Consider the following 26,174-nt stretch of genomic DNA (forward strand, 5'->3'; position numbering starts at 1 on the left):
ATGACTCATAATATTGGCAACAAATCTTCACAAAATTATAGTTCTAAGTTTAAAGAACAAAATGTTTGACGATCATATTTAATTAAGTATCTAAATATTTTATCGATTCACTTTGTCTATCTTCTTTTCTTGTGAAACCTACTGTTTATTGATCATCTCTCTCTCACCTCTCTTGAATTTTCCATTAAATTGAATGGCGCTTCAAAGTTTACGGCCCATTACAATTCATTCAACCGCACTTCTTGTTTTGCCTTTTTGCTTATGGTGATTGTAGTAGTATGCTTGTGGCGACCACCGATCGGCACATCCATATTTATATTTATCTGACAAGACAATTGAAGAGGAGTCACTCTATACAACACACAAGTCCAAGCTCTTTCGATTTCGCTATCACTGACTTATCGCCTATCTACAATCGCCACAGCCAGCGCCGCGCCGGTTTATATAGAGAAAAGATAGCGGCTTGTATCACTGAAGCTTCCACCATGCCAAGATAGGAGGATATAAATCCATTTGCTATAGACAGGTCATAAAGAAAGTGAATCTATACTTAAAAGTCTGTCCATTTGTCTGGCGCGCATCTTTTGATGTAACATCATTTCGACCCGCTCAATTTGCGAGATCACTCTTTCGCAAAGATTCTTCTTCCGTAGGGCTATTATTTGCAAAGCCGTCATATTGTCAGTCAATTCGGACTATTCGAATTGTTTTCGACACTAAACTGTTGTTAGGTATAAGTTGCATCCGCTTGTGTCAAAGATTTTTCAACTTCGGTCGGAATGCGTGAACCATGACATTTCCTAATGCTGTACCAGAAGTTCCTTACCAAACCAACCAACTCAAACTAACTGCGAATTATGTAAGAAAAATGTTAATTAGGACCGCAAGATATTTCGTCAAATTTCGCAACTTCCAACTTTGCAGCCAAGCTGCAAGCTGCTGTGGCTTGTGGGTGATGAAACAAAGTTTTCCATCTGGAAAACCTGACAAGACAAAAAGTGATTTGTGTCTTCACCATTGACTGAGCACAACACAACAAACCTGGTTTTGTCTCTGCAATGATGATGATGATGTTGTTGCTGTGTCTAGGTTTGAAATGTATCTGTTTTGCATCCGAACCCAGTCAATTCAACTGCTGCCTCTGATGCTTATAGCAAACAATTGATTTTCCTCGAAAATTTATTGCATTTTAAAGTCGTCCGGATATGCATATCCGGTGTGACAACCTTTAACATCAAATAAATTGAGCTTTAAGTCTAATAGGGGGCAGCACATACACATTTAATTTAAGTCACGCTTCGGTTATTCTCGGTTCGATTGAGAATTGGTCTGGTGATAGAGTTGAATGGAATATTGTGATTTGTGACTAACTTCAGAGGGTAGCGTGGTCAAGAGTAAGTGGAGTTTTTGTTATTCTTGACATTTTAATGGGTCTTGATTGTTTAAAGAGGAGGAAAGATAGGTTGTTTGTTGGTTATTTTGATGGCATTGGATAACTGAGGTAGAATTTTTACCTTTGAAGGTAAAACTTCGATAATTTACCTACCTTTTTAACCAAGTTAAAGGTTCAAAAACTTGGGTTTATGAGTTTACCCGCTCAAAAGTTATAATTTAACCTAAAAATAACCTCTTTATAACCTTTATTATCATTTGTTTGCTTCACAAGATTGGCAAACATTTATTGTCTTTAATTAGTCAACAGCAACACCCAAAACTTAAACAATAGCAAAACCACTAAGCCTCTTTCATCTAATCATAATATCAAAAAATATTGTCCAATAAACTTGTGAAACTTTAAAGCCCATCATGACTTAATCTGCATCAATTTTATATTCAAAAATCGATTCAAATGTCATTCCCTCGTTTTTTTTCTTTCTCATTGTTCTATTGTTTCTAACCAAGTGGTCCAACGATACCTATACCTAAGCTAGACTTGAATGTCGTTGTCGTTGTCGAATATCTTAATAGAATCTTCAAATGCTATAAGTAAAATTACGTCACGTTTTCCAAGAACGATGACACGCTATTTCTTTCTGTTTTATTTACCTTTTGTGCTTGATATTCTTGTTTCCAACCTTCTTTTCAGAGTTTTCATTATAGTTACCACCAAACCACTAACCATCATTCCGTCCACATAACTCCCTACCTTAAGCCACAGAGCCTATATTGATAGAACAACAATACACAACAGAAAACTGATATGATTTAGTTTTCCTAGAAAAGTGCATTCTTTGGTTTTTCTATTGGGTTTTGTTGTTGTTTTATAGAAAACAACAAGTTCGTTTCGGTTTGTTGGTTGGACATCAAATGCAATATTGCAACTTCGAACATTTGACGAAAGATAGATACAAACCAACAATAACAACGACAAGAGCATTCAATTTAAATAAATCGATCTTTTTAAATTCATTTCTCTATATTTCTATAGATTCTAATCAAACAAGAGAGTACCAGAGAGCTTCTCGTTGTGTTTTGTGGTGGATGATAGTTGATAAAGTCTGAAGTCGAAGTAGGCACGAAAAAAGAATGCAGCAAGTTGTATAAAGAATACAGTAAACATTAGTTTATTTCAAACGTGAGCGAAATTTAATGAAATGGCGCCCAATATATATTTATTGAGCTTTTTCGTTAGGACCTTATAATTTGGCAGGATAAATGTATTATATAGTTGCATAAATGGAAATGGATTACAAATGAAAATCTAGTGTAGTGACCATCAGCGTAAAGGAAAAAGTATACGATATATTGAAGTACTCCAGCTGAACCGTGCTTAATACAATAAAGCCACTGAAAAAAATGTGATATTTGGATGCTTACTTTATGTTTTTCTTTGTTAGCTGAACACGAATCCCATGTTGTCCAGCAAAATTTCTCATGGAAAATGAGAGAAATGATCGAAAAAGTACAAACAAACACATTTTTTTTTCTTATTGTTGGCATAGACAAATACAAACAATTTATGTTATATAATGTACATTTCTTTTTCTCTGGGAATACCGTTGAAAAATCGCACACCTCTTTCCTTTTGTAATTAGACGCCTGTATCTTGCAGTTTTCAGATAATCAAGATTGCTTGGAGGTTGATCTCGGTTTCGAATGCGTCTGTTCAGCATCAGGATTGAGGTTTTACATAAAGCAGGGACAAAAGATCCGTAAAGATCTTAAAAATATTTTTGGTGAAAGGGTGTTTTTTTTCATGGGTTGAGTTGTGTGTGGTTAAGGTGTCATAACAGCTGACATACATTTTTTAATTTTTTAAATTTGGTGAAAAAGTTATGTCTGTTATAAGAACTAACAATCAGAAGAGTCTACAAAATATTCTTGAGTGAAAGGGTGTTTTTTTTTAAGGAATGATAAAATTTGGAATAAGTACCTACCACAAAATCTGTGATAAAATTGTAACACTAATGAAAATTGGTACAAATGTTTCATTTATAACTGAAACCAAAAATCTATAAGTAGTCTATAAAAATATTTTAGGTGAAAGGGTGTTATTTTTTTTTTTTTTGTTAAATTAGGAAAATCCACGATAAGTTGAATTTTGTTTTCTTTTACCTTCATTCAAGCATGTCTTGGGATATTTTGTATGGGATTTTGGAGAAACTTAACTGGTTTCAATTTTTCAACATTGGGTGATATGCATAAAAAAGTAGTACTTACTTAAAGTAAAAGGTGAAAGTAAATACTAAAAATTCTAGTAAAAGGTAAAATTCATAGTATTAACATAATTTCGTATGCATAAAAAAAAGTACCTGCTAGCAGGCAAATACTTTAAGTAGATACTAAATTCATCCAAGTAAATACTAGAATTCACCCAAAAATTATAGTAAATACTTTTTTTTTAGATGATTGGTATTCGTTTCGAATTTAAGCCTGGTAGGTACGTATGCTGCTGAAGAGATACGACAATTTTCTTACAAAAAAGAGCACAACTAAATTAAACGAAAAATTATTTTCAGCTTAGCCAACGAAATTCTTAGCTATGCCCGCACATTTGGAAAAATTAAAATCATTTGTCACTAGCATTTAATTGTCCAGGTCATTTTACTTGCTAAAAAAGAGTTTTTTGACTTTGGTGACATAGACAAATTTTCGTTTAGCTTTAGCAGCGTACTAGGGCTTACAAATAAATTCTTCTGAAAGTTTTACCGTGTTATCCAATACAAATTTTTACTGTTTCTTAAATTTGAGGTTGTGATGTGAACATCTGTTCGTGCTTTTTTTGTGAGTCAAAAGTGAACTTAACAGCAGCATAAAAAAATTGAACTTGAAATAACAATCAGATATTACATGATGGCTCTAACGATTTTCTTTAAAAAATTCAATATTGAAAATATGGACCGTAATTAATGGTATTTCCCATAGAACCGTTTTCTAGTAAACGACACCACCAATTTCAATAAAAAAAAATATGAACAAAAACTTTTTAGTGGCCTTAATATTAAAATAAAACAAAATTTTCAATAAAATCATTTTTGGATTAAAAAAAGATCGAAATTTTGTATGAAAAATCTATTTTGAAAACGACTCAATGATTTTATTGAAACTTTATTTTTATTTATCAATTAATATATCTTCTTGTTAATGATTAATACCATTTATTTTTTAAAAATTTTGTGAACATTTTTATATGAAAAAAAAACTTCTTTTTAAAAAAGCGGCTCTAGATTTCCAATTCTTTGTGATGCATTAAAAAAAAAACGTTATTTAACTTTAAACCAAATTTTATATTATTTTAAAGTTTTTTTTATATTTTTTAAAAAATTTATTTATTTAATAATCTTTTATGAATTTGTAAAAAGCTTTAATATTTCAAGCAACTTTTGACATAAGAGCAAGTACGTGCTACACAGTTTTGCATTTTTTTTTTCATTGCGAATTCCTTAAAATATATTATTCATGGCTAGTAAAGTTAATATACTGTTGGCAATTCAAATATGATTCAGAGTTGAAATTATCTCAACAGTTTTGAAACTTGACATTACTTAAAATAAAAACTTATTGATAAAGTTTTTTTTAAATTTAACTCTGAGCCCGATAATCGATCATTCTAAACTTTTTGGTAATTGATACATAAAAATTCTGCCATTTCGACAAATATTAACAACCATCAATTTTTAAGAAATACCATGAAAAGATTGCGTCAAAATATCAAAATATGACTCAAGAATGCTATTCATAAGTTTCATGGCTTCATAATTGCGGTTTTAAAACAAAAAAGTATATACTATCAGTTTTACAAGTTGGTATTTCGTAACCTTGAAAAAATCTAGTAATTCCTAAAGAAAAAAAGTACTTACTAGTTTTTATGCATATGGAATAAAGTATTTACTGAAAAAGTTCATCCAAAAAAGTAGTTACTATGAATGATAGTAAATACTTAATTTCAAGCATTTACTTGATTTTTATGCATATGAAAAATAGTATATACTTGAAAATTCTCTAGTAAAAGCATTTACTATTTTGTATGCATATCACCTATTGTTGAACATTGTAGGTAATTATTGCGATTTTTTTTAATGTTTGCCTTAAAAATAAACCTGATAACAATGCTGTAAATGTATCTTTTCAATACAAATTTTAAATTTCTTAATTAATAATATCGTATTTCTTGTTACTTCAAACTGATGTAGGAAAGAATTTAAATGCTTACGATGGTCGTAATTTTTTGGCAGTGTTTTTCAATTCAGCACATTTATGTAAAATGTGCAAAATTTCATTAATTTTCTTCCTGAAAAATGATCATGCAAATGATTTTTGACGCCGAAAATCATGAAAAGCCCCACTGCGTGGCAAACAAATCATAATAACAACAAAAATATAATATAAAAACAAAAATGATATATTAAAATAATGGAGCTGTTTAAAAAAAATCGAAAAAATCATCAAAAGTTTTGCTCTAAAATGTTTCTTGATACTTTAAGGACTTTAACAAAATTGCGAGCGAGATTATTTCCTTAATCACAGTCCGAGCTACCAAGCAAAAAATACCTTTTTACCATAAATTTACTCTCAGCTCTCACTGTAAATCGGCTAAAAACCTAAAATTTCTACTAAGCTAAACTGTTTACTTTGCCGGTTTTCTTTCTTGAATTAAATTTCTCATTTAATAAAAAAAAAAAAAAAACTGACTGATAATGATAACGTTTACAACTGCAACCTGTTCTTTTTCTCTCCTTCGTTAAATATTCAACAAAAATACAAAATGAAAATGAAACATGTTCGATATTCAACTATAATACAGAATTTCTCCTCCAACTTATCGCATACACAACAACCAACTTTGTTCGATGGCACCTCTCCATTCAGGCAGCGACATTCATCGTTTACAAGCTAGCAAGTGGCATGGAATTTCATTTTGCAGCCACCACTTTCAGTAACGAATAAGTTAAACTAGCGTGTGGATTGGTCTGTTGTATAGAATCGGTTTACATGCAGAAAAATTAATAAAAATACATTTTTTGTTTTATGGAAAAATATTATTTATATGTTTTGTTAATTTTTATTTATGTTTAAAATTAAAAATTAGAAAAAAATAAATACAATTAAAACTTATATTTAGCAAAAGTGACGACAACGTACAATTAAATTAGATTCTTTTTCTGTTTTAAGTGAACATACAAACCTGCTGTAACCCCTCTTGTCCCTACTCGTTTCTTATTTTTTTTTCTGTCGTTTTTTGCCTAACAACGTTGAAAAGTGCAGTGTTGTGACACTATAAAATCCCCCCAAAAGGAGTGTCAAGGTTGTGCCGCTGTGTGTATACTGCAAGTCCTTCGCTCCCAGAAGTTTATTTATGTAAAAAATGCGAGTGCTCCTTTGAAGTGTGTGAGATTCTTCTTAAAAAAATCGATCCAAGGATTTGAATTGAAAAATCAATTTTAATTACTTCCTACAACTATTCTGCTAGTTGAAATACAGGCTGGTCCTTATTACCCTCCCAACACTTTGTGTGAATTTAAAAAAAATTAAGTTTTCTCTGAAACTGATTTTTTTGAAGTAAAATTGAAAAGTAAACAAACACCTGTCAGTTTGTGTGATGTGATTATTTTGCAGATCTTTTAAAAATAGAAATTCTCTCAAAATTTGACACAATAACGGTATTCGTTTGCAGTTCGTCTCGTTTTTGTATATTTTCGCCCTCCCCCCAATTCGCCGTAATTTTATTATTTGGCACAATTTTGCTTCTATTTGTGTTTATTTATTTTTTTGTGTGGAAAAATTTGTGAAAATCAATCCAAAATTTTTTGTGGAAAAAAAGGATGAAAAATAATTTTGTGTAAAATTTTTCATGTCGACAATGTAATATGTTAGTTCATCGTGTAGAATGTCCAAACGACGAGTTACCATCACGCACGTGTAAAAAAGTCGTGGATAGTGCCGTTAGACTTTTTATTTCTGCTCCTGGTGCAGGAATTCGTCCTGAAATGGCTGAGGAAATTTCAGAAACTACTCCTGGCAATGGTGGTGGTGGGGCAATACAGCAGCAAAGAGCTGCTGCTCCACCTCCTTCTTCAAACAGGACAATGACACAACAACAACAAATGGCTGATAATAACAATTACAATGACAAAACAAATGGCCAACAACAGCAACAAACAACGACGACGACGAAAAATAAAACAAAAATTCTAGACGAAACTGATAGCAATAGTGGTTTAAGCAGCTCCCTACCGCAACCACAACCCCCTCAAACAAAGGGTGGATGTGGTGGTGGGGGCAAGACACAAACAACAACAACTACTATGACGACGATTTATGACTGTTCAAGACCAGAGTCTTGCATTAGCTTGAAGACGATTTTGAGTTCGTTTAATGCTCCGCTGTCGGAGGAACAAGCGTGGGCGCTGATCTATCAGTCGGTAAAATTGTACAAGGATGTGTTCCAGAGACAGGATACTCAATTTTCCAACGCAGACGTGCCAGATAATCTGGAAGATGTCAGCGTTCACAATGATGGAACGGTGCATATTAGCTTCCGCCAACAAAGTAAGTTTTTTTGATGTTTGCTTTTTGTTTGTTTTTTGTTGACTGTATACAGTCGGGGTTGATTAATTGGAAACCCAAATTAAATTTGGGATGGATAAAAAAAAGAGAAACCATATTGCAATTGTATTTTTTGATAAAGCCTTGGTAAAAAGACGGTAGTTTAAAAAAATTAAAGGAAGTTTTTTATTAAAAATTATTTAAATTTTGCTTTGTTTTCACCAAAAACCAAGAACGTGCTTAGGTTTTTTTTTACTTTTTCATAATTTTCAAATAATTTTTGATCTGATTGTAATCGAACATACATAAGACCCACAAGTGAATTATATTTTGTGTGTCATACATCATACGTATTCTTGATTGACTGGCGTTCATTTCAGTTCTAAGTTTTTTCTTTCTTGATTACCGACAATGGGTTATAAAAAGATAAGATTACCTAATCTTGCTAGTTACAGGTTCAAGTAGTTGAACAAGTGAGCACTTAGTTACTTTTACCTACCTGTCCACTATAGTTTTCTTTTATAACTTGACCCAAGCGTTTACGTTTATAATGATCCAGTACCTGTTACCTAAGCGCCTCTAATACAAAATGACTTTTTAATAATAGACATTTTAGGAAAAATTATGTGAAATTTAATTTTCCTACCTGTAGATCTAAATCAGAAAATCTTGTAATCAATTTTTTGATGCTTTAGAATTGAAGTTGTTGAATAAATTTTAAATAAATAATGTAAATAAAAAAATTGATTCTTTAAAAGTTAGAAAAGTCATTGATAATAAATAATTATGTAGATTTTTTTTGCAATGTTCCTAAATGTAAGGAAGTTACTATTGGGGTATTCCATTCCATGAAACATGGTAACTTTTGATTTAAAGTAAAAAAAGGAGTAGTTATGTGGAATTGGTTACAATATAATTTTTTTTTATCAAAGAAACTATTCTTCTCAGTTTAATTCTCTCAGGATGTCTGTCTATCTAAGAAGCTACAGGCTAAAAGGATGGGCTGATCTACATACATACTTCAAACTAAGTACCTAACCTATGTAGCAGTTTTTGGATCCTGTGCAGAGGGGTTTTTGGAATTGATTTTTTTTGGACCAAAAAGATCGGTACCTGTCATACACCAATTTGGGAAAAGTTTAATTTACTCAAAAACGACTCCGACGATTTTGATTAAAAAAATCAAGCATACTAGTTTTTTGACAAGGTCTATATTTTAATGAAAAAAGATTTTTTTTTGAAAAACTGAATTTTCGAAAACTAGTCTTTATTTTTAAACTTCTTTTTATAAAAAATTAGTTTAAAAAAAGGGTTTTTGAAATTTTGAAATTTTTTTGTTTATCTAAAAATGCATCTTTGTAAATGAAATTAAACTGCATAACTTATTTTGTAGCTCAATTTCACTTAAAGAGTTGTTTTTTTTTTTATTTGAAGAGCGAATTTATTGATTATTCCTGAGATAACCGTTAAAAGATGTTTTTTTTTTCGAAGCACGCTATATCTTTTGATCTAGAGAGCATAAAAATTATATTTAACTTTAATGCGCATGCTGATGATATTACCTTTCATTTGATATATAACACATAACGGTACGTACTCTAGAAGTTACTCAATCTTAAATTGAAAAATTTGAAAAATACCTCAAAACACCTGTGAAGATCTGCTGCCGATGACCAGCCACCAGTGTAGGAAGTACTCAGATGGAAATTTCGACATGGTTGGCTTTAAAAAAATCTTTGTTGGCATTGTAGAAATATGATTGAAGCGTCATATAGAAGGTGAAATAATAAGCTTTCAGATGATATAAAACTTATTATAGGTTGTCATATAAAAAAATGGATTTAAAGGTGATGGAATAAAAAAAGTTAGATTTTTTCTTTTTTTTTTTTTGCAAGAAAAATAATTTTTTAAGGATTCACTTCTGCCACGTGTGAATTGCACACATGATTTTTTTTTTTATTTTCAATACATTTAAAAATTTTGTATAAAAAGTCTTAAAAATACCTATTAGTGCTTTGAATTCTAAGCGTGTCGCAGTCGTGCATATAATTTTTTTTAAAATATAACTTTTATTGAAAACTTTTAATTTTTTTTTCGTGTATCTTATATTTTTCCACTGAGATTATAGCATATTCAAAATCACTAAAACAAATGAAGAATTTTTTTGTGCCTTTAGTTGTTTCTATTTATAAATAAAATGCTCGAATAAACTCAAGATTATTTGATTTTGTTCATGTAATAATGATTTGCAGTATGTAGCATTTCAAATGTCAATTAGAACTGCATTAAAGTGGTGATTTCATCTCAAAAATTTGTGCCCTCAGAACAGAAGAACGCGGTAAATAAAAAAAATCTTGTTTGATAGCTTTTCTGAAAAAAAAAAAAAATTTAAGTAGACTCTTCTTCTTTATTGAGAATTGAATAAATTAACTATTGATACATAGTTAAAGTGAAAAGAAGGTATGGTTTTTGATTTGAAATCGTACAAAAGTCAAAACTAAATAATTTTTTTTCCATTTTATCAGAATTGGATATTTCCAATGATTGTAGGTACCTACGATTTATTTAGTTATTTTCATTTGAAGACTGATGTCAAAGTGGTTTTAAAAAGTCTTACTTCAGTGCATTTATAATTTTACAACAGAACTAATTAATTAATTAATAATAATAATAATATCTACTTAAATCGTAAAAAAAAGTAAAATGTAGGTAGCTTTCAGATTTTGTTCCTTTAAATTTTTGGACTCGTGTATTTTGTTAACTAAGCCATGTGGATGGTTCATCCATGGTTTGAACAGTTTCTTTGAATGTCTTAATTTTTCTAGATGTTAAATCTATGACAAATAGTGCAACAATGTACCAATTTAAGGTACTTTATAAAGAAATTCCAATAGCTATTACAGTTGTAAAATATTAAATAAAGATATTGATAAAAATTAATAATTTTTAAAGATTGAGTTTTATTCAAATTTTAGATCTTCTGTCAAAGTCTAAGAAATATCGAATCTAGGGCCAAAAATAGTTCATAAATTTTAATGAATGGTATCGATGGATAATTTTACTTATTGACTTTTAAGCGCATCTGTATGACAATAGTAGGGGAAAGTGGCCTAAAATGGCACCCCAAGGTAAAATGCCCCCCCTGGCTAGAAATCGTAGAATCGAAAATAATTAGAAAGTTTTATGAACGCGATTCTTTAGTTTATCTGGCAAAACCAACATATACGAAATTTCAGCAACTTCAAGCTATTATTTGAAATTTGACAGGTCAAACTGTCTCTATCCACCTCAAAAAGTACACTCGTTATAATTTTGTGAAATTTTTTTTGCAAAAAAAAAGTATAAAAAACATAGTATTTTGGAAAAAGAAGTTAATGTATGTACGCAGGAAGTATTTCTTATTAATTTACTGAAATAAGTTGGTTTAAAACGATTTTAAATTTTTTGGTGTAAAAATTAAATTCAAAAAACTCAAAATGGGCAAAATGGCCTACTTAGTGCTCGGGTAAAATGGCATACCTATTTCACATGCCATTTTAAATTTTTTTTCACATTTTCATTTTTTAAAGTGAAAATAGTTGCTATTTATGAACGATGTACAGAGAGGAAGTCCTGGACTGAGGAAAGCTCTTGATTCCGTCAAAAAACCTATAAAAAAGCATCCAAAACATTCAAAGTTGCAAAAACTACAAAAACGAGACGAGCAACCAACATGAACTGGGTTTTAAATGACTCGGTGAAAGATCTGGGGGGATTAAGCACCACTTGTTCCAGGAAAATGGGAAAGGAGCCCTTTTACTCAATTTCGCATTTAAAATAACGTATGTTTGGACAGTGTGCCATTTTACCCGGGTAAATTTGATCAGTGAAATTTGTAGACGTCTTGAAAATTAAAAAATTAAATACTTTTTGGAACTTTTTTAACTCGCTAATGAAAAAAATGTGAGAGTAATATATTAAACTTTGAAAAGTATATAGCATTTAAGTTTGAATGCTACTGTTTTTCGAGATACAGGACATTTTCCTTAGGGGGGCCATTTTAGGCCACCTTCCCCTAATTTATATACATATATGCACCATTTATTTTGGTAGTGGAAGACATAACCAAGTTTGCTTACAGGTCTTAAAAATCTTTAACAATAAATTAAGATAATGTTTTTTAAAAGGTCACACAATAATAATTTCTAAATCACTTTAATTGAGATAAACTTAGAAAGTAAATTGATTAAATTTGAGTTCTACTTCGAGTTTTTCACTTCTTCCATAATTCGTTGAACTTTCAAATGTAAGTAACATAAATCCATTGGTCTTTGTCTGTACCTACCTACTATTAAATTCATTTTGAACTCTAAGCAACTCTAAAACCCACCAAACCATCAAAATATCTAAAATAATAATAATTACACATTCCTAAATGGTGTCATGACCCAAAAATTTCGTTCTTAATGCTTCGTGAACACTCTTGTTCTTCATCTATAATACACCAAAATTCCTTCAACTGAATCACCCTTTACTTATTTTTTCTTTTTTCTTATAAATCTTGTTCACAAAAAAAAAAAAATGTTTGTAATACTATGCCCCACTTTGAAAGAAACACATAAATAATTGTATACCTCCAAGAATTTAAGTAACTGACTAATACCTTTTAGCTTTTACTATGAAAAAAAAAAAACTTAAAATCATTGATGGGAAATTCTTTCCCATTTTCAAATGAGAATTTCGATAGAAAAAAAAAAAAATAAAAATAATGTACAAAATTTCTTAATGAACTCTTCACCTCGCACTTAAGTTAAGTTAGGAGAGTTCATCAATAGAGACCCGTCTTCTTATCTTTTTTATGAATCGACTACAAGGTGTTAAAAGCCTATGCACATTAAAAACAACTATGAGCATACACAATCTACCGTTTTAAAGAATATGGAACAAATATATTAAAGAACTAACGATTTATCAAACACAAAAAATACACACAATAAAGACCACCAAGAAAAAAAACCTTCAAACTTTAATCTTTCAACAAAAAATAATCTCCAAAAAAAGAGATGCTGCTGAAACTGAGAGGTTAAAGTTAGATGACAAATTGTTTCTTGTTGTTCGTCAAAATTCTTCTTCTTAATGGAAAAAGAGAGAGTCTCCATATCTTCACTAACCCTTCACTAAAAGTCATCCCATTCGATGGCGACGAAAAAAAAAGAAACATCAAGATTAGAGGCTTTAGGTTTCTCAAGCTATTAAAATAAAATTGACCGGCTTGGCCGTTGCGGCATGTCTTTTAGCCTAAAGAAATGCATTTTTAGTACAACAAAGATTTGATGTAGATTCACACACAAGGTGAAGTGAAAAAATAAAACTAAAAAAAGCAACAAACCGGGGGAATGTTTAAAACCAAAATTGACTTTCATTTTTGTTTCATCTAATTTGAATTAGAAAAGAAAAACTTCTCACCACAAAAAAAAAGACATATAACTGGTTATTCTAGGCTTTTTTTTATTGATACATAAATGGATGTTAAAGTTTTTGGTTTCTTGAATGGGCGATACGAGTTTTGATAGAGCTGAAAGACGATCAGACACCTGAGAGACATTCTATGTATTTTTATGGGGAACGGGGAATCCAAGTTTAATCATAGACTTTTGCAATTTTTTTCAATTTTTTTTTTTCAAAGCTTTGCTTTTGTAATCTAACAATGAAAAATGACATTTCTATACTTGACATAATGAACAAAAAATGCAAATAATAATTAGTATTTCAATTTGCATTATAATCTGACACCTAAAAAGATACATACTGCATACACGTGTCGCGAAATGTCTACTTTTTGCAATGGTTTAGACAAGTGCAAAAACACGCAAATGGTGGCGTACCAACCAATTTCAATGAATGGGAGCTCAAAATCTATAGCAACAGCATCCTGCTTTCGTTTCGTTTTGTTTTTATTTTTTTTTTTTCATTTCCAATGGAATCATCTGTTCCGTGTTTTCATTTTCCAAACATGTACTCATTGTCAGTGAAGGTCATACGACATGCGCTTTACATTTTTTTGTTATAGTATACAGTTTCGTTGATTTTTTATGTTGGGGTAGGTGTGGAAAGCCGGGAAGAGGATAAGTTGACAATATTATACACTGAGAAAAAAAAATAAAGACAAAGGCAGAGTGCCGATTCTGACTCCTTACATTTCGTTCCTATTCAAATATGTGCAAGAAAAGACGTTTGATTTATCATTAAAAATTAACTTTTGTAAAAAGTCCTAATTAATCCGACATCTGCAAAAAAGTTTTCCAATTCTTAAATTTAACTATAAGAAAGCTATTAAAAATATGGGACATTTGAACTGAAGTGTAAATGTCTTCTAATTCCCTACAAAGAAAATTTCAACAGGTTTTTGTCTAAGAACTATTAAAATAATTATATTTTGTCTTTTAAACGATGAGTGGTATCGAAAAAGGTTGCAAAAATATTTCGTTTTAGATTTTTCTAAAAAATGGTCATAAATAAAATTTCAATTTTTTCGGCTTAAAAAAAAAATATTTGTTTAAATTAACAGAATATGATGATTTCAACAAATGAGCTCAGAACATGTTATGTACTTCGGTGAATATGTATGAGCTATCGGTTTGAAGACATTGAATTCCCAAAATTTCAAAAAGTATCCTGAATATCCGTTTTTTTGGCTTACAAAATAGAAGTATTTTGATCCTTGCTTTAACTGCTTTTTGCTAAATTTAAATCGAATTCACCTTTGCTCTAAATCTTATATGTATTTTGGACCGTTTTCGATCTATAGGCAAAAAACTTAAAAAAATGCAATTTTTATATTTGTTTTATTTTGAACAAAAGTTTTTTTGGTTTATTAACAATTTTTAAAATTTATTTTACTTTTTGTGTTGCCCTCTTTAAGCTTAATTTTTATTTATTACTTATTTTCATCAACTTATTCTCATCAACTCAAAGTGTTAATTTTTCAATAGTCAGATAAACCATAGTGTAGTGGTAACTAATGATTGAAAAATCAGGGCTAAACAACAATTTTTTTTTTGCAAATTTATTGAAGAAACCCTCAAATTTGAACTGCAAAGTGCAAAGGTTGTTTGAATTTTTTTTTCTGGAATTGGCAACACTTTTTCAAAAGATAAACTTCTTATTTGCAATAGTTTTAGTGAAATTAAATTTTGATACGTAAAAACGGTTAGTGTTGCCAATAATTTTGCAAAATTTCTCTCCGTGTAAATCACCCTCACATTTTATTTGAACGCAAAACGAGAGAAAATATCAATTATTAAAGGGGTAGATGGTACTGTGCCACCCGCACCAATTGTGTGTTGTTTTTGTTTATATGGTAAAATAATTTCACGTAGAGTGAATTGAATTAGAAAGATTATCCCATTCCAGGTCTGGGGGCTTAAAGAATGTTTATTATTTTATTTTTATTTTTAAAGAGGGGACTGACACTATACTGCAACGCAGTAGATGCAATTTTATTTATTTATCAACAAGGCGGCTGATATTTTTTTTTGTTCTTTAAATGAGAATAAATAGTAGAAGTGTAGACAAAACAATGTTGGAATATTATATGAAGGCAATGTCAAGGTCATGAGACATAATAAAAAACAAGTCACAAAGTATCATTACCACTAAACTGTGTTTATAATGCAGTGTTTTTGTTTATTATTTCAAGCAGTCAATTGCACATTTGTAGTGTTTTTACATTCAGGCAGTTTAAGTTAATAGTGTGTCAATCAAAAGTATTTTCATTATTTTGTTATTCTTAAATAAAAATTTATACAAATTTCTCACATTTCCATTAAAATGAGTTACAAATAAAAACCCTCGGCATCTATCTCATTTGTACATTTTTTAACTGACATCTGAAGCAAAAAAAATCGATTAAAAGTTGTACTCTTTCGAAATTATACCCAATGGAATGTGAATTTCACACCAACACTTTTTTTTGTCTGAAAAGTCTTATTTTTTCCTCTCAAACTGAACTTTAATCATCAAAAATTACAAAACAAAACAAAAACCTATAGATTACGCGTGGTTTTTATTGCTCCGAATTCCACCAACTCTTTCATAAAACCGGATGCCTGTGCCTAAGTTAAAGTTCCCTAACCTTTTACACATCACAATAACAACAAAAAACAAAAAATAACAAAAACAAATTTTAACTTTATTATTTTCTCATCATAAATTAATCTACCTACCAAAAAAATTAAAAAAAAAAAAACAAACAGAATAAAAAAAAAAAAAAAATCAATCAAGCTCGAACGGTATCATTCTTTCGTCTATAAAAAGTTATGTATAATTTTGTGAGTACAGTAAACTTGACTACTGTCCATCGTCATTCACATCAAATCTCACATCATAAACTCAATCAACAGCTAATAATCACAAATTAAAATTTCCATTAAATAAATTCGCACATTTTTAATTGAATTTTAACGCCGGCTGACTTATAGTGATGGTTAAATTCTATACAAGTCAAACCAATTTTATTGTCATCTGTCAGTTTAGTAAGTTGTTGAACAATGTGAGAGTTGTTCTATTCTTATTTCTTCATGAATTGGCTATCAAATTGAATTGGAATTGGATTGAAAGTCATAAAATTAAGGGCCTGCACACTGGTTTATAGTTTTTTTTTTTCTGAAGTTTCCAGCAAACCGGTTTGCAGTTTGCTTACTTCCCAACTTCTCAAAATCAAACAACTCTTAATCTACTCTACTTTGTTTCTAAATGTTAAAAAATGAACTTGTCTATTGATAAGCCATCTAGAAAGGTTTTATGTCTAACCTATTTGAGCCTCTATGTACTCAACTCATGTTCAGGTTGCCTAAGAGTTCTATGAAACTCATAAAAAAATTGCATTTTGTTTAACATTTAAAATGTACATTCGATTAAATCCAAACAAATTAAAATCTGGGTCAGTGGCCAGACTTTGCATAGCGCCAGCTCTCTGGTTACACTCCAATGCACCTCAAGTGCAAGCCAATTTAAAATATTATTCACAGCCAACGAACGACTACGATTGAAATGAAAGCAATTAAAAGCTATAGATGTGGCGAAGAGGAATAGCTCCGGCTTCGTACGGCAAAGAACACTCTTGACCCGGGCTTAGGGCTATCGATTTCTGGATAGCCTAGTCTCTCCGCCAACTAAAACCAACACCACCCATCACTTTCTCTTTTGAGTTCTTTGGCCAGAATTATAGTGTTTTTTTTTATTATTTCTTTGCGCGTCGGTTGTTTGTTGGTGTCGTGTCTTTTAAAGTTGACGTCGCGTCTTCGTTTATCAGATTACACAACATAAAGTTTATTTTTTTTTTCAAGCCTCCAGGTGTTAAGCCGAAAAGATTTATGGTTCTTCCTCCGATTAGCTTAGAATTAAACTTGATGTTAAAAAAATTAAAAAAAAAAAAAAGAAACCAAATTACTGCCATCGGTCTTTGGAGATGGAGGTGGCCGGTATAAGTTGGTTGAAAGGGGTAAAGATAAAACTTGAAACTTGATGTGACACAGCACAGGTTGTAAAGAAAACCAACAAAAGCTATGGAAGACTGATGGATGGATATGGTTGAATGTGCTAGGAAATGAAAGAAATGCAGTTTGCTGAACGATTTCTGGGTCAAATTGAGTGTTTTTTCTGACAGACACAAAGATGATCAGCCACATGATCTACACTCGAATGAAATGAAACTGACCAAACGAAAATACAAGACAACGAACAAAAAGATATGACGACGAGACATTAAAACCTGACCTGAGTAAAAGTGAATGTTTTTGTTTATGCGGGGTCTAAATGAGATTGGTGGTTTTTTAATTTTTTTGCTATGTCTTTTTTTTTTCATCTGTTTTGCTAATTTGTAGAAACTTTTTGTCGTACGATTATCACGTGCGTAGTATTCTTTGATGTTTTTTTTTCAGAAACTTTCAGTTTCTTTATGCTAATGGCTTAAAAAATAAAATTTAAAGTTCTTTTTTTGAACAAAATTAATGCAATTTCTAAATTAATTTCTCTGGGTTTTTGTTGATAAATTTGCATTTGAAGTGGTATATTTTTTTGTTCTTCGCCAGGAAAAGGTGGGTGTTTCTTTTTTTGTTTGTTGTTGACTTAACTTGAGTAGAACACCTACCTTTTTTTCTTATTGAAAGATTTAATACACAAAAATTTACAATTCAAAGAATGTCTTTGAGTGTAAATTTATGGGCATGAAAGTGAAAACGAAATCAGTTCTTTTACTGTGGAAGGTTATTCAAAGATTACATAATAAAAGTTGGATTTTAACTGAGTTTTGTATTCATGGTGTTCTGGTTAGTTTTTGGGCGCAAATTGATGAAAAATTATGTAAAGTTTGTCTTCATTCTTTAACAAGGTAGAAAACGGTTGTTTATAAGAATTTATAAGAACCTTCATCAAATAAATATTTCAGCTTCGATTATACAAAAAAAAAATGATGTCTAAACAATCAGGAACTGATTATCCAATTTCATAGTGTAAGGCAAATATTAAAACCGTTAACTTTTCCACCATTTAAATTTTCCTTATGTTCCTTCAATATTCGCATAATTAATACCAAACCAAACATAAATAATAATGAAAACACTGTTCACACACAAATTACCTTCCGTTTACTTATTGCCTTTAGTCATTTTTATTTCCTCGGAAGGAAATAAGAATTTAAAGCCTTTTAAGTCTTCACAATTAACAGCCATTCAGTTAGTGTTACACACCCATTTCCCATCTTAAAGAAAACCTGCAATTTTATAAGCCTGCAAATTAATCTAATTGTTAACGCATTTCATCGCATAAATTATATTTCCTATCAAAAGCCACAAAACTGTTTTGTCTATTGAAGTCTCTATACTCTCGTATTAAACAAGAAGAAAATCATCTTGATGGTGATGTGTGTCTGTGTAAACGATATATCTATTCACCATTATTCGTTATCGATCCAAGCGGGAAATATCGATATCAATATCTATATGTTTATGAGAATATCTACTATAAGCTTGCGAAAAGAGTGCAGAATGGTGGATCGAATTGAGTGAGCAATCGATTGATTTATAGCGCATTTTGGAATTGCAAATTATTATAAAATTTTCTCTATACTTGTGTGGCTGGTATATGGCAGCCGGTGTATAAAGAAAAACAGTGCATATTTACGAAGAAAAGACATACGAGTTGATACATACTCGTATATATAGACTAAGCCCAATGAAGCATGAACAATTTCATTAGAGGGTAATTGCTTCTTTTAAAATCCCATTCCAAGCTACACAAGAAAGAGGGGAATTTTTTTAAAAATGTTGAAGAAAAATGTTTATTTGTTTAAATTAAATTAAATTTTTTTATAGGTAACAATTTTTTAAGGCATTGAGATGTTTTTAAGAGATATTCAATTTAAAGTTTTTGGAGACTTTAAATAATAACTTCTTATAACTTTAAATTACATTTATTATTTCTTAAATCTTTTCCCAAAATTCAAACTTTTTTTAGAAATTGTGTCTAAAAAAAAATCTTTTCCCAAAATTAAAACTTTTTTTTAGAAATGTGTCTAAGAAAAAATTCAAAAATATTCACAAAAACTATTTGTTAGTTCGGTAATTTTGCTTATTCCGAAAAACATTTTGTTAGGTTTTTAATATTTTATAAAAATTTTATATTTAAAATTTTTATTTAAAAATGCAAAAACATCAATTCAATTTAAAAATTAAGGGTCCTTAAAGGTTTTTGTTCATAAAAATTTTCAATGAAATCGGTTATGCTGCATACGAGAAAATCAGACATAAACAAAAACGAACATACAAAAAACAGTAATAATTTTATTGACGGTCTAAAAAATGTTTCTTTTTTAATTTCAAAAGTTTCAATCAAGTTCGTTAGAAACTTTTCAGAGAAAAATGTTTAGAGATATTAGGGACTTTGAAATTTTCAAAAGGTACACTGTGGCGTATGCGTAACTTTTTTTTCGGGAATTTTGCACACTTGTTTTTCGGAATATCTCCTAAACATAGGGTGTACAAACGATGGTATGTACCCATTTCTCGAGGTGGGCAAACGATGGCCGTTTGAATTAAAAAAAAAATATTTTTTGGGGGATTTTAGAAAAATTGATACTTTGTATGTGAGTTGCTATAAAAAAATCCTTTTTCGAATATCACCTAGACGGAGAGTGGACAAATGATGATTTTTGGTATATGTAAAGAACATGAGGTTAACAAACGATAGCAGTTTGAATTTTTGAAAAATTGATTTTTGGGAATTTTGGAGGAATTTCAATTTCAGTGCAAAATTTGTTTTTTGAATATCTTCTAAACGATTCGAATAAAGATTTGTTTTTATAAGAAATCAAAACAGTATAACTTTTAATTTCATTTTATAAGAAGTGTTAAAAATAAAACAGATTTAATTTGATATTGAAAATCTATTGAAAATTTATTTAAATACATAGTTTTTAACCTCTTAATGAATTTAATTTCTTGTAAGACAAAACATTTGAAAAGCTAAATTTGAACTGCTTTTCACAAAATAATTTTTTATAATTACAAATTTACACTTTTTTTCAAAGAAAAAGTTGGAATTGCATTTTAATTTTTATCTCAAACATCAAACAAAAAGACATGGATCCGTTTTCAAAAAAAATAAAAAAAAATTCATTAAATCTGTTAAGTACCTACCTAATTAAAAAAAAAAATTCAGAAATAAAAAAAAAATTGTATCACAGGTAGGTACCTACCCCAAATCTGTATTTAAAATTAGCAATATTTGCAGGTCTCAAAAATGAGAATACAAAGCCAAAACAAACTAGAAGTTTTCAACTATGTATTTGTTTTCTTTTTTGAGATGAGATTTTAACCAAAATGTTTCTAAGTGATATTTTCCTCTTCATATTTCTAGTTATTCATCTTTTGGTTAAATTTTTGACTTAAACATTTTCATGTAGGCACAGTGTGCAGATATGGGCCCATGATGATTTGATGTTGTCGTTGTAGAGAGAAGAGACACATTTAACAAAGTGATGTGTTAGGCGGATATGTGGACAAGCGACACAACAAATGGAAATTCTGACGTCTGCTGTCAGGTTCCCACTGGCAGTGAGAGATTAAAACATAACTGCATTCTTTTTCTCTCTTATGCCTTCGGACATTTTTTCTTATTTTTTTTTAATTTATAGTTTTCTTTTTTTATTAAAATTAATTTATTTCTTTTATTTTGGGAAAATAAATAAATTAAATGATTGCGTGTGATTATTTAAGCTAACTTAAAGGTATAATGTTACGTATCTCACCAATAACTGACCTATCTTACTGTGCATCTTTCTCCCTCTTTTTTTTCTGACAAAGCCAAACGGAATGGTATTTAATTACAAAGGTAATTACAAGGCAAAACCATGTAATGCTCAAATGAAAATGAATGGCTGTTTTTTCTCTACTGATTATCATACACATGTTTTTTGTTTTTGTTTTCTCTCTGTTTTTCTTTTTATTTATTACTTTTTTGTTTTTTTAACTGATGATTTTATAAGTTGAAGGTGGTGGTTGTATAATTTTCTTTTAAATGTGCGTTGAAATTTAAAAAAAGAAAAGAAATGGGAAAGTATGTTTTTTTATTAATTTGTCATTATTAATTTCAAGGGCTTATTGTATAAAGTAATGGATTATGAATTATGTGCTAAGCAATTAATATTAACTGAAAAAATATGACAGCCTTACAATTGAAAGTATACAAATATTTTGAAAACTTTCACATGATTGAGCGTGAAAAAACTATTAGTCTTTGTCTTACTGATTGTTTATAGTTGATTCATGGATTTATTTTTAAAAATTAATGTTTATGTTATCCATGAAAATGGGCAATGATCAAGTTTAAGATAGTTAACAGAGGCTTTTCCTTTCCCAAAGAAATCTTTAGCTTGTTATAAAATAAATATCCCTTATTTGTTTAATTTGCACATAATTTTTCATTAAAATCAATGATTTAATGGATATTTATGATTTCGGACACTATGGTGTATACGTAACATTTATTTCTGCCGAAGGAATGAAGATCATTAAAGTCTTAAATTAAAGACATTGAGTTTTTATTGGTGTATTCATAAAGCAAGGAATGTTTGTTACAGGGTATTACGCCAAATAGTTCCGTGATGTTCAGTGACATTCCGCAAGGAAGAGTTTTTTGTCCCTTATTGTTAAAAAATCATTATTTGTTGTTTAACAAAGAAAAAAGACTTTCTCTGACCATTATTTTTAATTTTTCAGGAGGAAATTTGAATTCTACTTAAAGGACTACATTTTAAAAAAATGTGTCAATCAATTTCCCTACAAAACTGGCATCATAATTCAGATGATATCTTTTGCTTTGTTTTATTAATTTTTAAATTTAATTGTACGAAAAATTGAGATAAGAAATAATTCAAAAAACAAAGTTGAATCATAAATTCTCCATTGTGTGCGTTTGGCGATAATTTATTTCAAGTACATAATAAATAAAAATGTATATAGTATGTGTTTTTATATGATTAAATAATCGCTTTAATTTACACTTTGACCGATAACAATTGTCTTGTTACTATTATGTTGATAAAGAAAACACTTAGCAAATAATTACTCACTTGACGTCAAAATTTTTAAAGGAAACAAAAGAGTATTTATAAATAATTGAGTAGAAAAATCATGTGTTTTGGAACTATTATCGATAAATCATAATATAGTAAACAATTTGAGCTATAAAAAGCTTTTGTTATAAAAGTAAGAATTATCAAAAAATATAGTATGTCATGTTCGAGCGTTAGAAACAAATTTATTGTTAGTGTCACGGGTGGGACACGTACATACTTCCTTGTTAAAAATTGGTCAAGCATAGTGCCGTATAACTTGAACAGACTTCAAAGCTCAATATAGCTCCCAAGAAATAGCCGTTATTGAAAATTATACTTTTTTTTTGTAACGGGTGGGATACTTTTAATGAACGTTCGTACGCGAATGAGAAAGCAAACACATACTATAAGTACTCGTATCATAAAAATAATATTTATCAAGTTTAAGAAATAACCCATTAGCAGTAACTTACGAAACAAAATTGTCACGGGTGCGACCAGAAAAAACGATGAGCCTTAGTATTGAAAATTGTGTCTTCGTATCAAAAAAAAATATTATATGAAGTAACGTTGTTTAACTACATTGATCTCTTTAAGGTTCAAGAACATACAAGTTATTTATCACCAAATAAAAAAAAATCTATTCAGCTCATCCTTTCAATTTCCGCACTTTTTGCTACCAATCCTCTTTTAATATGAATTTTTATAATAAAATTACCTCTAACAACTTTATTATATTATACGCTTTATGACGCAGACACATCATGTTCAGATGGATATTTATTCTAACGAAGCAATTTATCTTCATACTTTTGACATAAATCTCATAAATGTTCATGTTTATAATGGTCAAACCCATCGCAAATAAAATAAAACACTCACATATAAGAGAGAGCCCCCTGGCTGGTCGTTCTTCTACATGAATGTCCATTCTTCTAATTAGCAATTTGGAAGAAATTGAGACCTCAGTTTGTGTATTTTTAGAATTACACATCCCACGCAGAGTAGCTAGTGTCATTTTGTTTTTATCCAACGAAAGTAAATTAAGGTCCCCCAAATTGGCGTAGATTTTGGTGTAGCATTTTTGCATATTAGATGTCATTAGAGAGTACCTAAATAACTTTCATTCGTGTGGGAAGAGAAATTTAATGTAAACATGGCCTCTTAAACTAAACCTTTACCTTTTCAATTAATTTATTTCGTTTTTTTTTTTCTTCTTTTTGCCCCTTTTTTTTCTGTTCGGACAATATCATTGTCAAAAAAATAAATGTGAACAAATAAAAGACGATTGTTAATGGTCACGCAGTTACCTTTCTTTAATAAAATTAGAGAAATTTATTTTTATTTGTATTTAAGATTAAAATCTTGTGCGAAAAAATTTAGTGAAATGGGAATTTGTGCTTCTTCATTTTTTTTTTTGTTTCATGAAGAGAAGAAGTGTGAAGCAAGTTTTGTTCTGCGTAACATGAGTATGAACTATAAATTTCTAATTCATGTACCTAATTTTTCAAACTCTTTAGAGGTTGGTCTTTTGGGTTATATGTTTGCTTTGTGATTATAATGATCAAACATACCCTAGGCTGAACGTTTGGTAAGAAAGCTATTACTTGGAGATTTATTTGTTAAAAGGTTTGATATAACTTCACGGTAGCCAAAGTTTTCAGTGCAGAGGTTAAATATTTGTAGATAAATTTAATTAAAAAGTGATTTAGTGACATTTAATTTGGTAGGTTTGTAGGTTAACTTCGATTCTTTTTTAGCTTTTCGAGTTTTTAAACATTGATAAACATTATTAAAGGAATTAAAGAGTATGGCATAATTTCAAAAATGATTAAAGGGGCCAGACAGCTCTAAAAAAATGTTACCTTTAAACTAAAAAGAAGGTTGTGTCAAAAAAAAGTTGGTATGCCAACGCCTGAAAACGAAACAAAGAAAAAAAAATATTTTTCAAAAATAAACTTTGAAATATTTCTTAAAAATCTAAAAATGTGGTTTTTCAATTATGTAAAATTTTTAAATTACTGTTATTTAAACGGTTTTGTATAAATTTCGTGTTGAAATCAAAATAGTGGCTATGGAGAAATTTAGAAATAAAAGAACTGTGATATGGCGGTACCATTAAAAATTGACCAAAAACAGTACAACGGTAAAAAACAGCTTTTCATTAAAAATATTTTGATGAACCCCTAATTTTTCGTTATTTCTATGTCAAATTCAATCTAAATTTTTAAGGAGTATAATTTTTGAAACTTATTTTTAGTGACAATACCACCTATAAAGCAAGCATTTTCATAAAAAAATTCTTTTAATTCTTAACTTCAATGACAAATGGAATATGTCCTTAGTAATGATCATAAATGTAATTATTAAATTATTTTTGTAACAGATCGTTTTTAAATTAAAAAAAAAAAAAACACATTTAACCAAAAATTATATTTCTGAACTCTTGATTGTTCAGTCGTAATATTAGTGAAACTTTTTTGTCAAGTTTTATAAGCAATTTTTTTGTCTTTGTTAAGTACCTATATATTCTTCTTTAATTCGTAAATAGGGGCTTTCTAATAGATTTTGGTGAGATCACCTCGTAAAAGGTTTCCTTCGGAATTTCATCTTTTTCTTCTAATTAGAACCGATCTAATTCGGTTAAAATGAGGCTATTTATTCATCTTAAAGTCATCCAAATGTCATAACACAAAGTTTCATAACTTAGTTGTGTAACGTAACGTACGTGAAGAGAACTAACGTGTATAATCCTAGACCTTTCCTTAAGAAGATTCAAATTACAAAAAAAAAAGCCAAAGAGTTATGCAAAGAAAAGCGCCGCTCTCATTAAAATTTTATCTGTCAATAATTCATAGTTCTAAACTTCCAATTCGGTAACTAATACTCGTAAAAAATAACAATAAACAAACCAAATTAAAATCAATATTACCTTAAAGGCAATTCAAACAATTCGAGTTCACTTCTCGTCGAATTCCCTCAACGCACGTAGTCGCAGAACGCGCCAGTGCGCTTAAATCTCTAAACGTACATAGGTAAAGCCCCCTCATTCAACAGTTGGTCACGTTTTCTTATCGCTGTGATTTAATTAATCAATTAAAAATCAGAAACGTAATGTAACCGCGATAAGCATTAGATATGAGCAAGGTCCGCTTGCGTTTGTTGTTTGTTTTTTATTTAATATCACGGGGATACCTCTTGTACACATCTGTCAGTATTACTCACCGTTATTGGTTTGACATTTGTCTTGTGTTTTTTCACCTTCTTTGAGGGCATACACTGTTACATATTTCATACGGAACATGAACAATATCTAACGACAACAAAAACAAACTATGCTATGGCGGCAGCAAGCTGTTGATCGTTAACGTAACACAAACGGTGGGAAAAATATTATTCATGGGGTTATTGATGTTTACCAAAGCACTTAAGCCGGGCAACATGTGTTTTTTTTGTTGATTTTGTTGTTGTTTTATGTTTTGACAATGATTGATTAGGCGTGAGCAGCTTAGACAGAGCAAATTAAAAGAGGTACGTAGCGGTAATTAGCGATAAAAAAGTATTTATTTTTTGTTTTTGTTAATTTTTGCTGTCA

At 29.8% G+C, this 26,174-nt stretch overlaps 1 protein-coding gene across 4 annotated transcripts in view; it reads left to right on the forward strand.

Moving 5' to 3' along the window:
• The first annotated feature begins 6,373 nt into the window (after positions 1 to 6,373).
• Positions 6,374 to 26,174, forward strand: part of LOC129905316 (protein spire) — a 133,308-nt gene continuing 113,507 nt past the window's right edge. For 3 of the 4 annotated variants that reach the window (XM_055980771.1, XM_055980770.1, XM_055980769.1), the window contains exon 1: positions 6,376 to 7,989. In XM_055980771.1, the coding sequence (XP_055836746.1) occupies positions 7,308 to 7,989 (682 nt within the window). In that variant the 5' untranslated portion in view covers positions 6,376 to 7,307. Of the gene's footprint in view, positions 7,990 to 26,174 lie in introns of all 4 variants that reach the window. The other variant, XM_055980768.1, reaches the window with a different exon arrangement.

Source organism: Episyrphus balteatus, chromosome 1, assembly GCF_945859705.1.
Source record: "Episyrphus balteatus chromosome 1, idEpiBalt1.1, whole genome shotgun sequence".
NCBI classification, from domain to species: Eukaryota; Metazoa; Arthropoda; class Insecta; order Diptera; family Syrphidae; genus Episyrphus; species Episyrphus balteatus.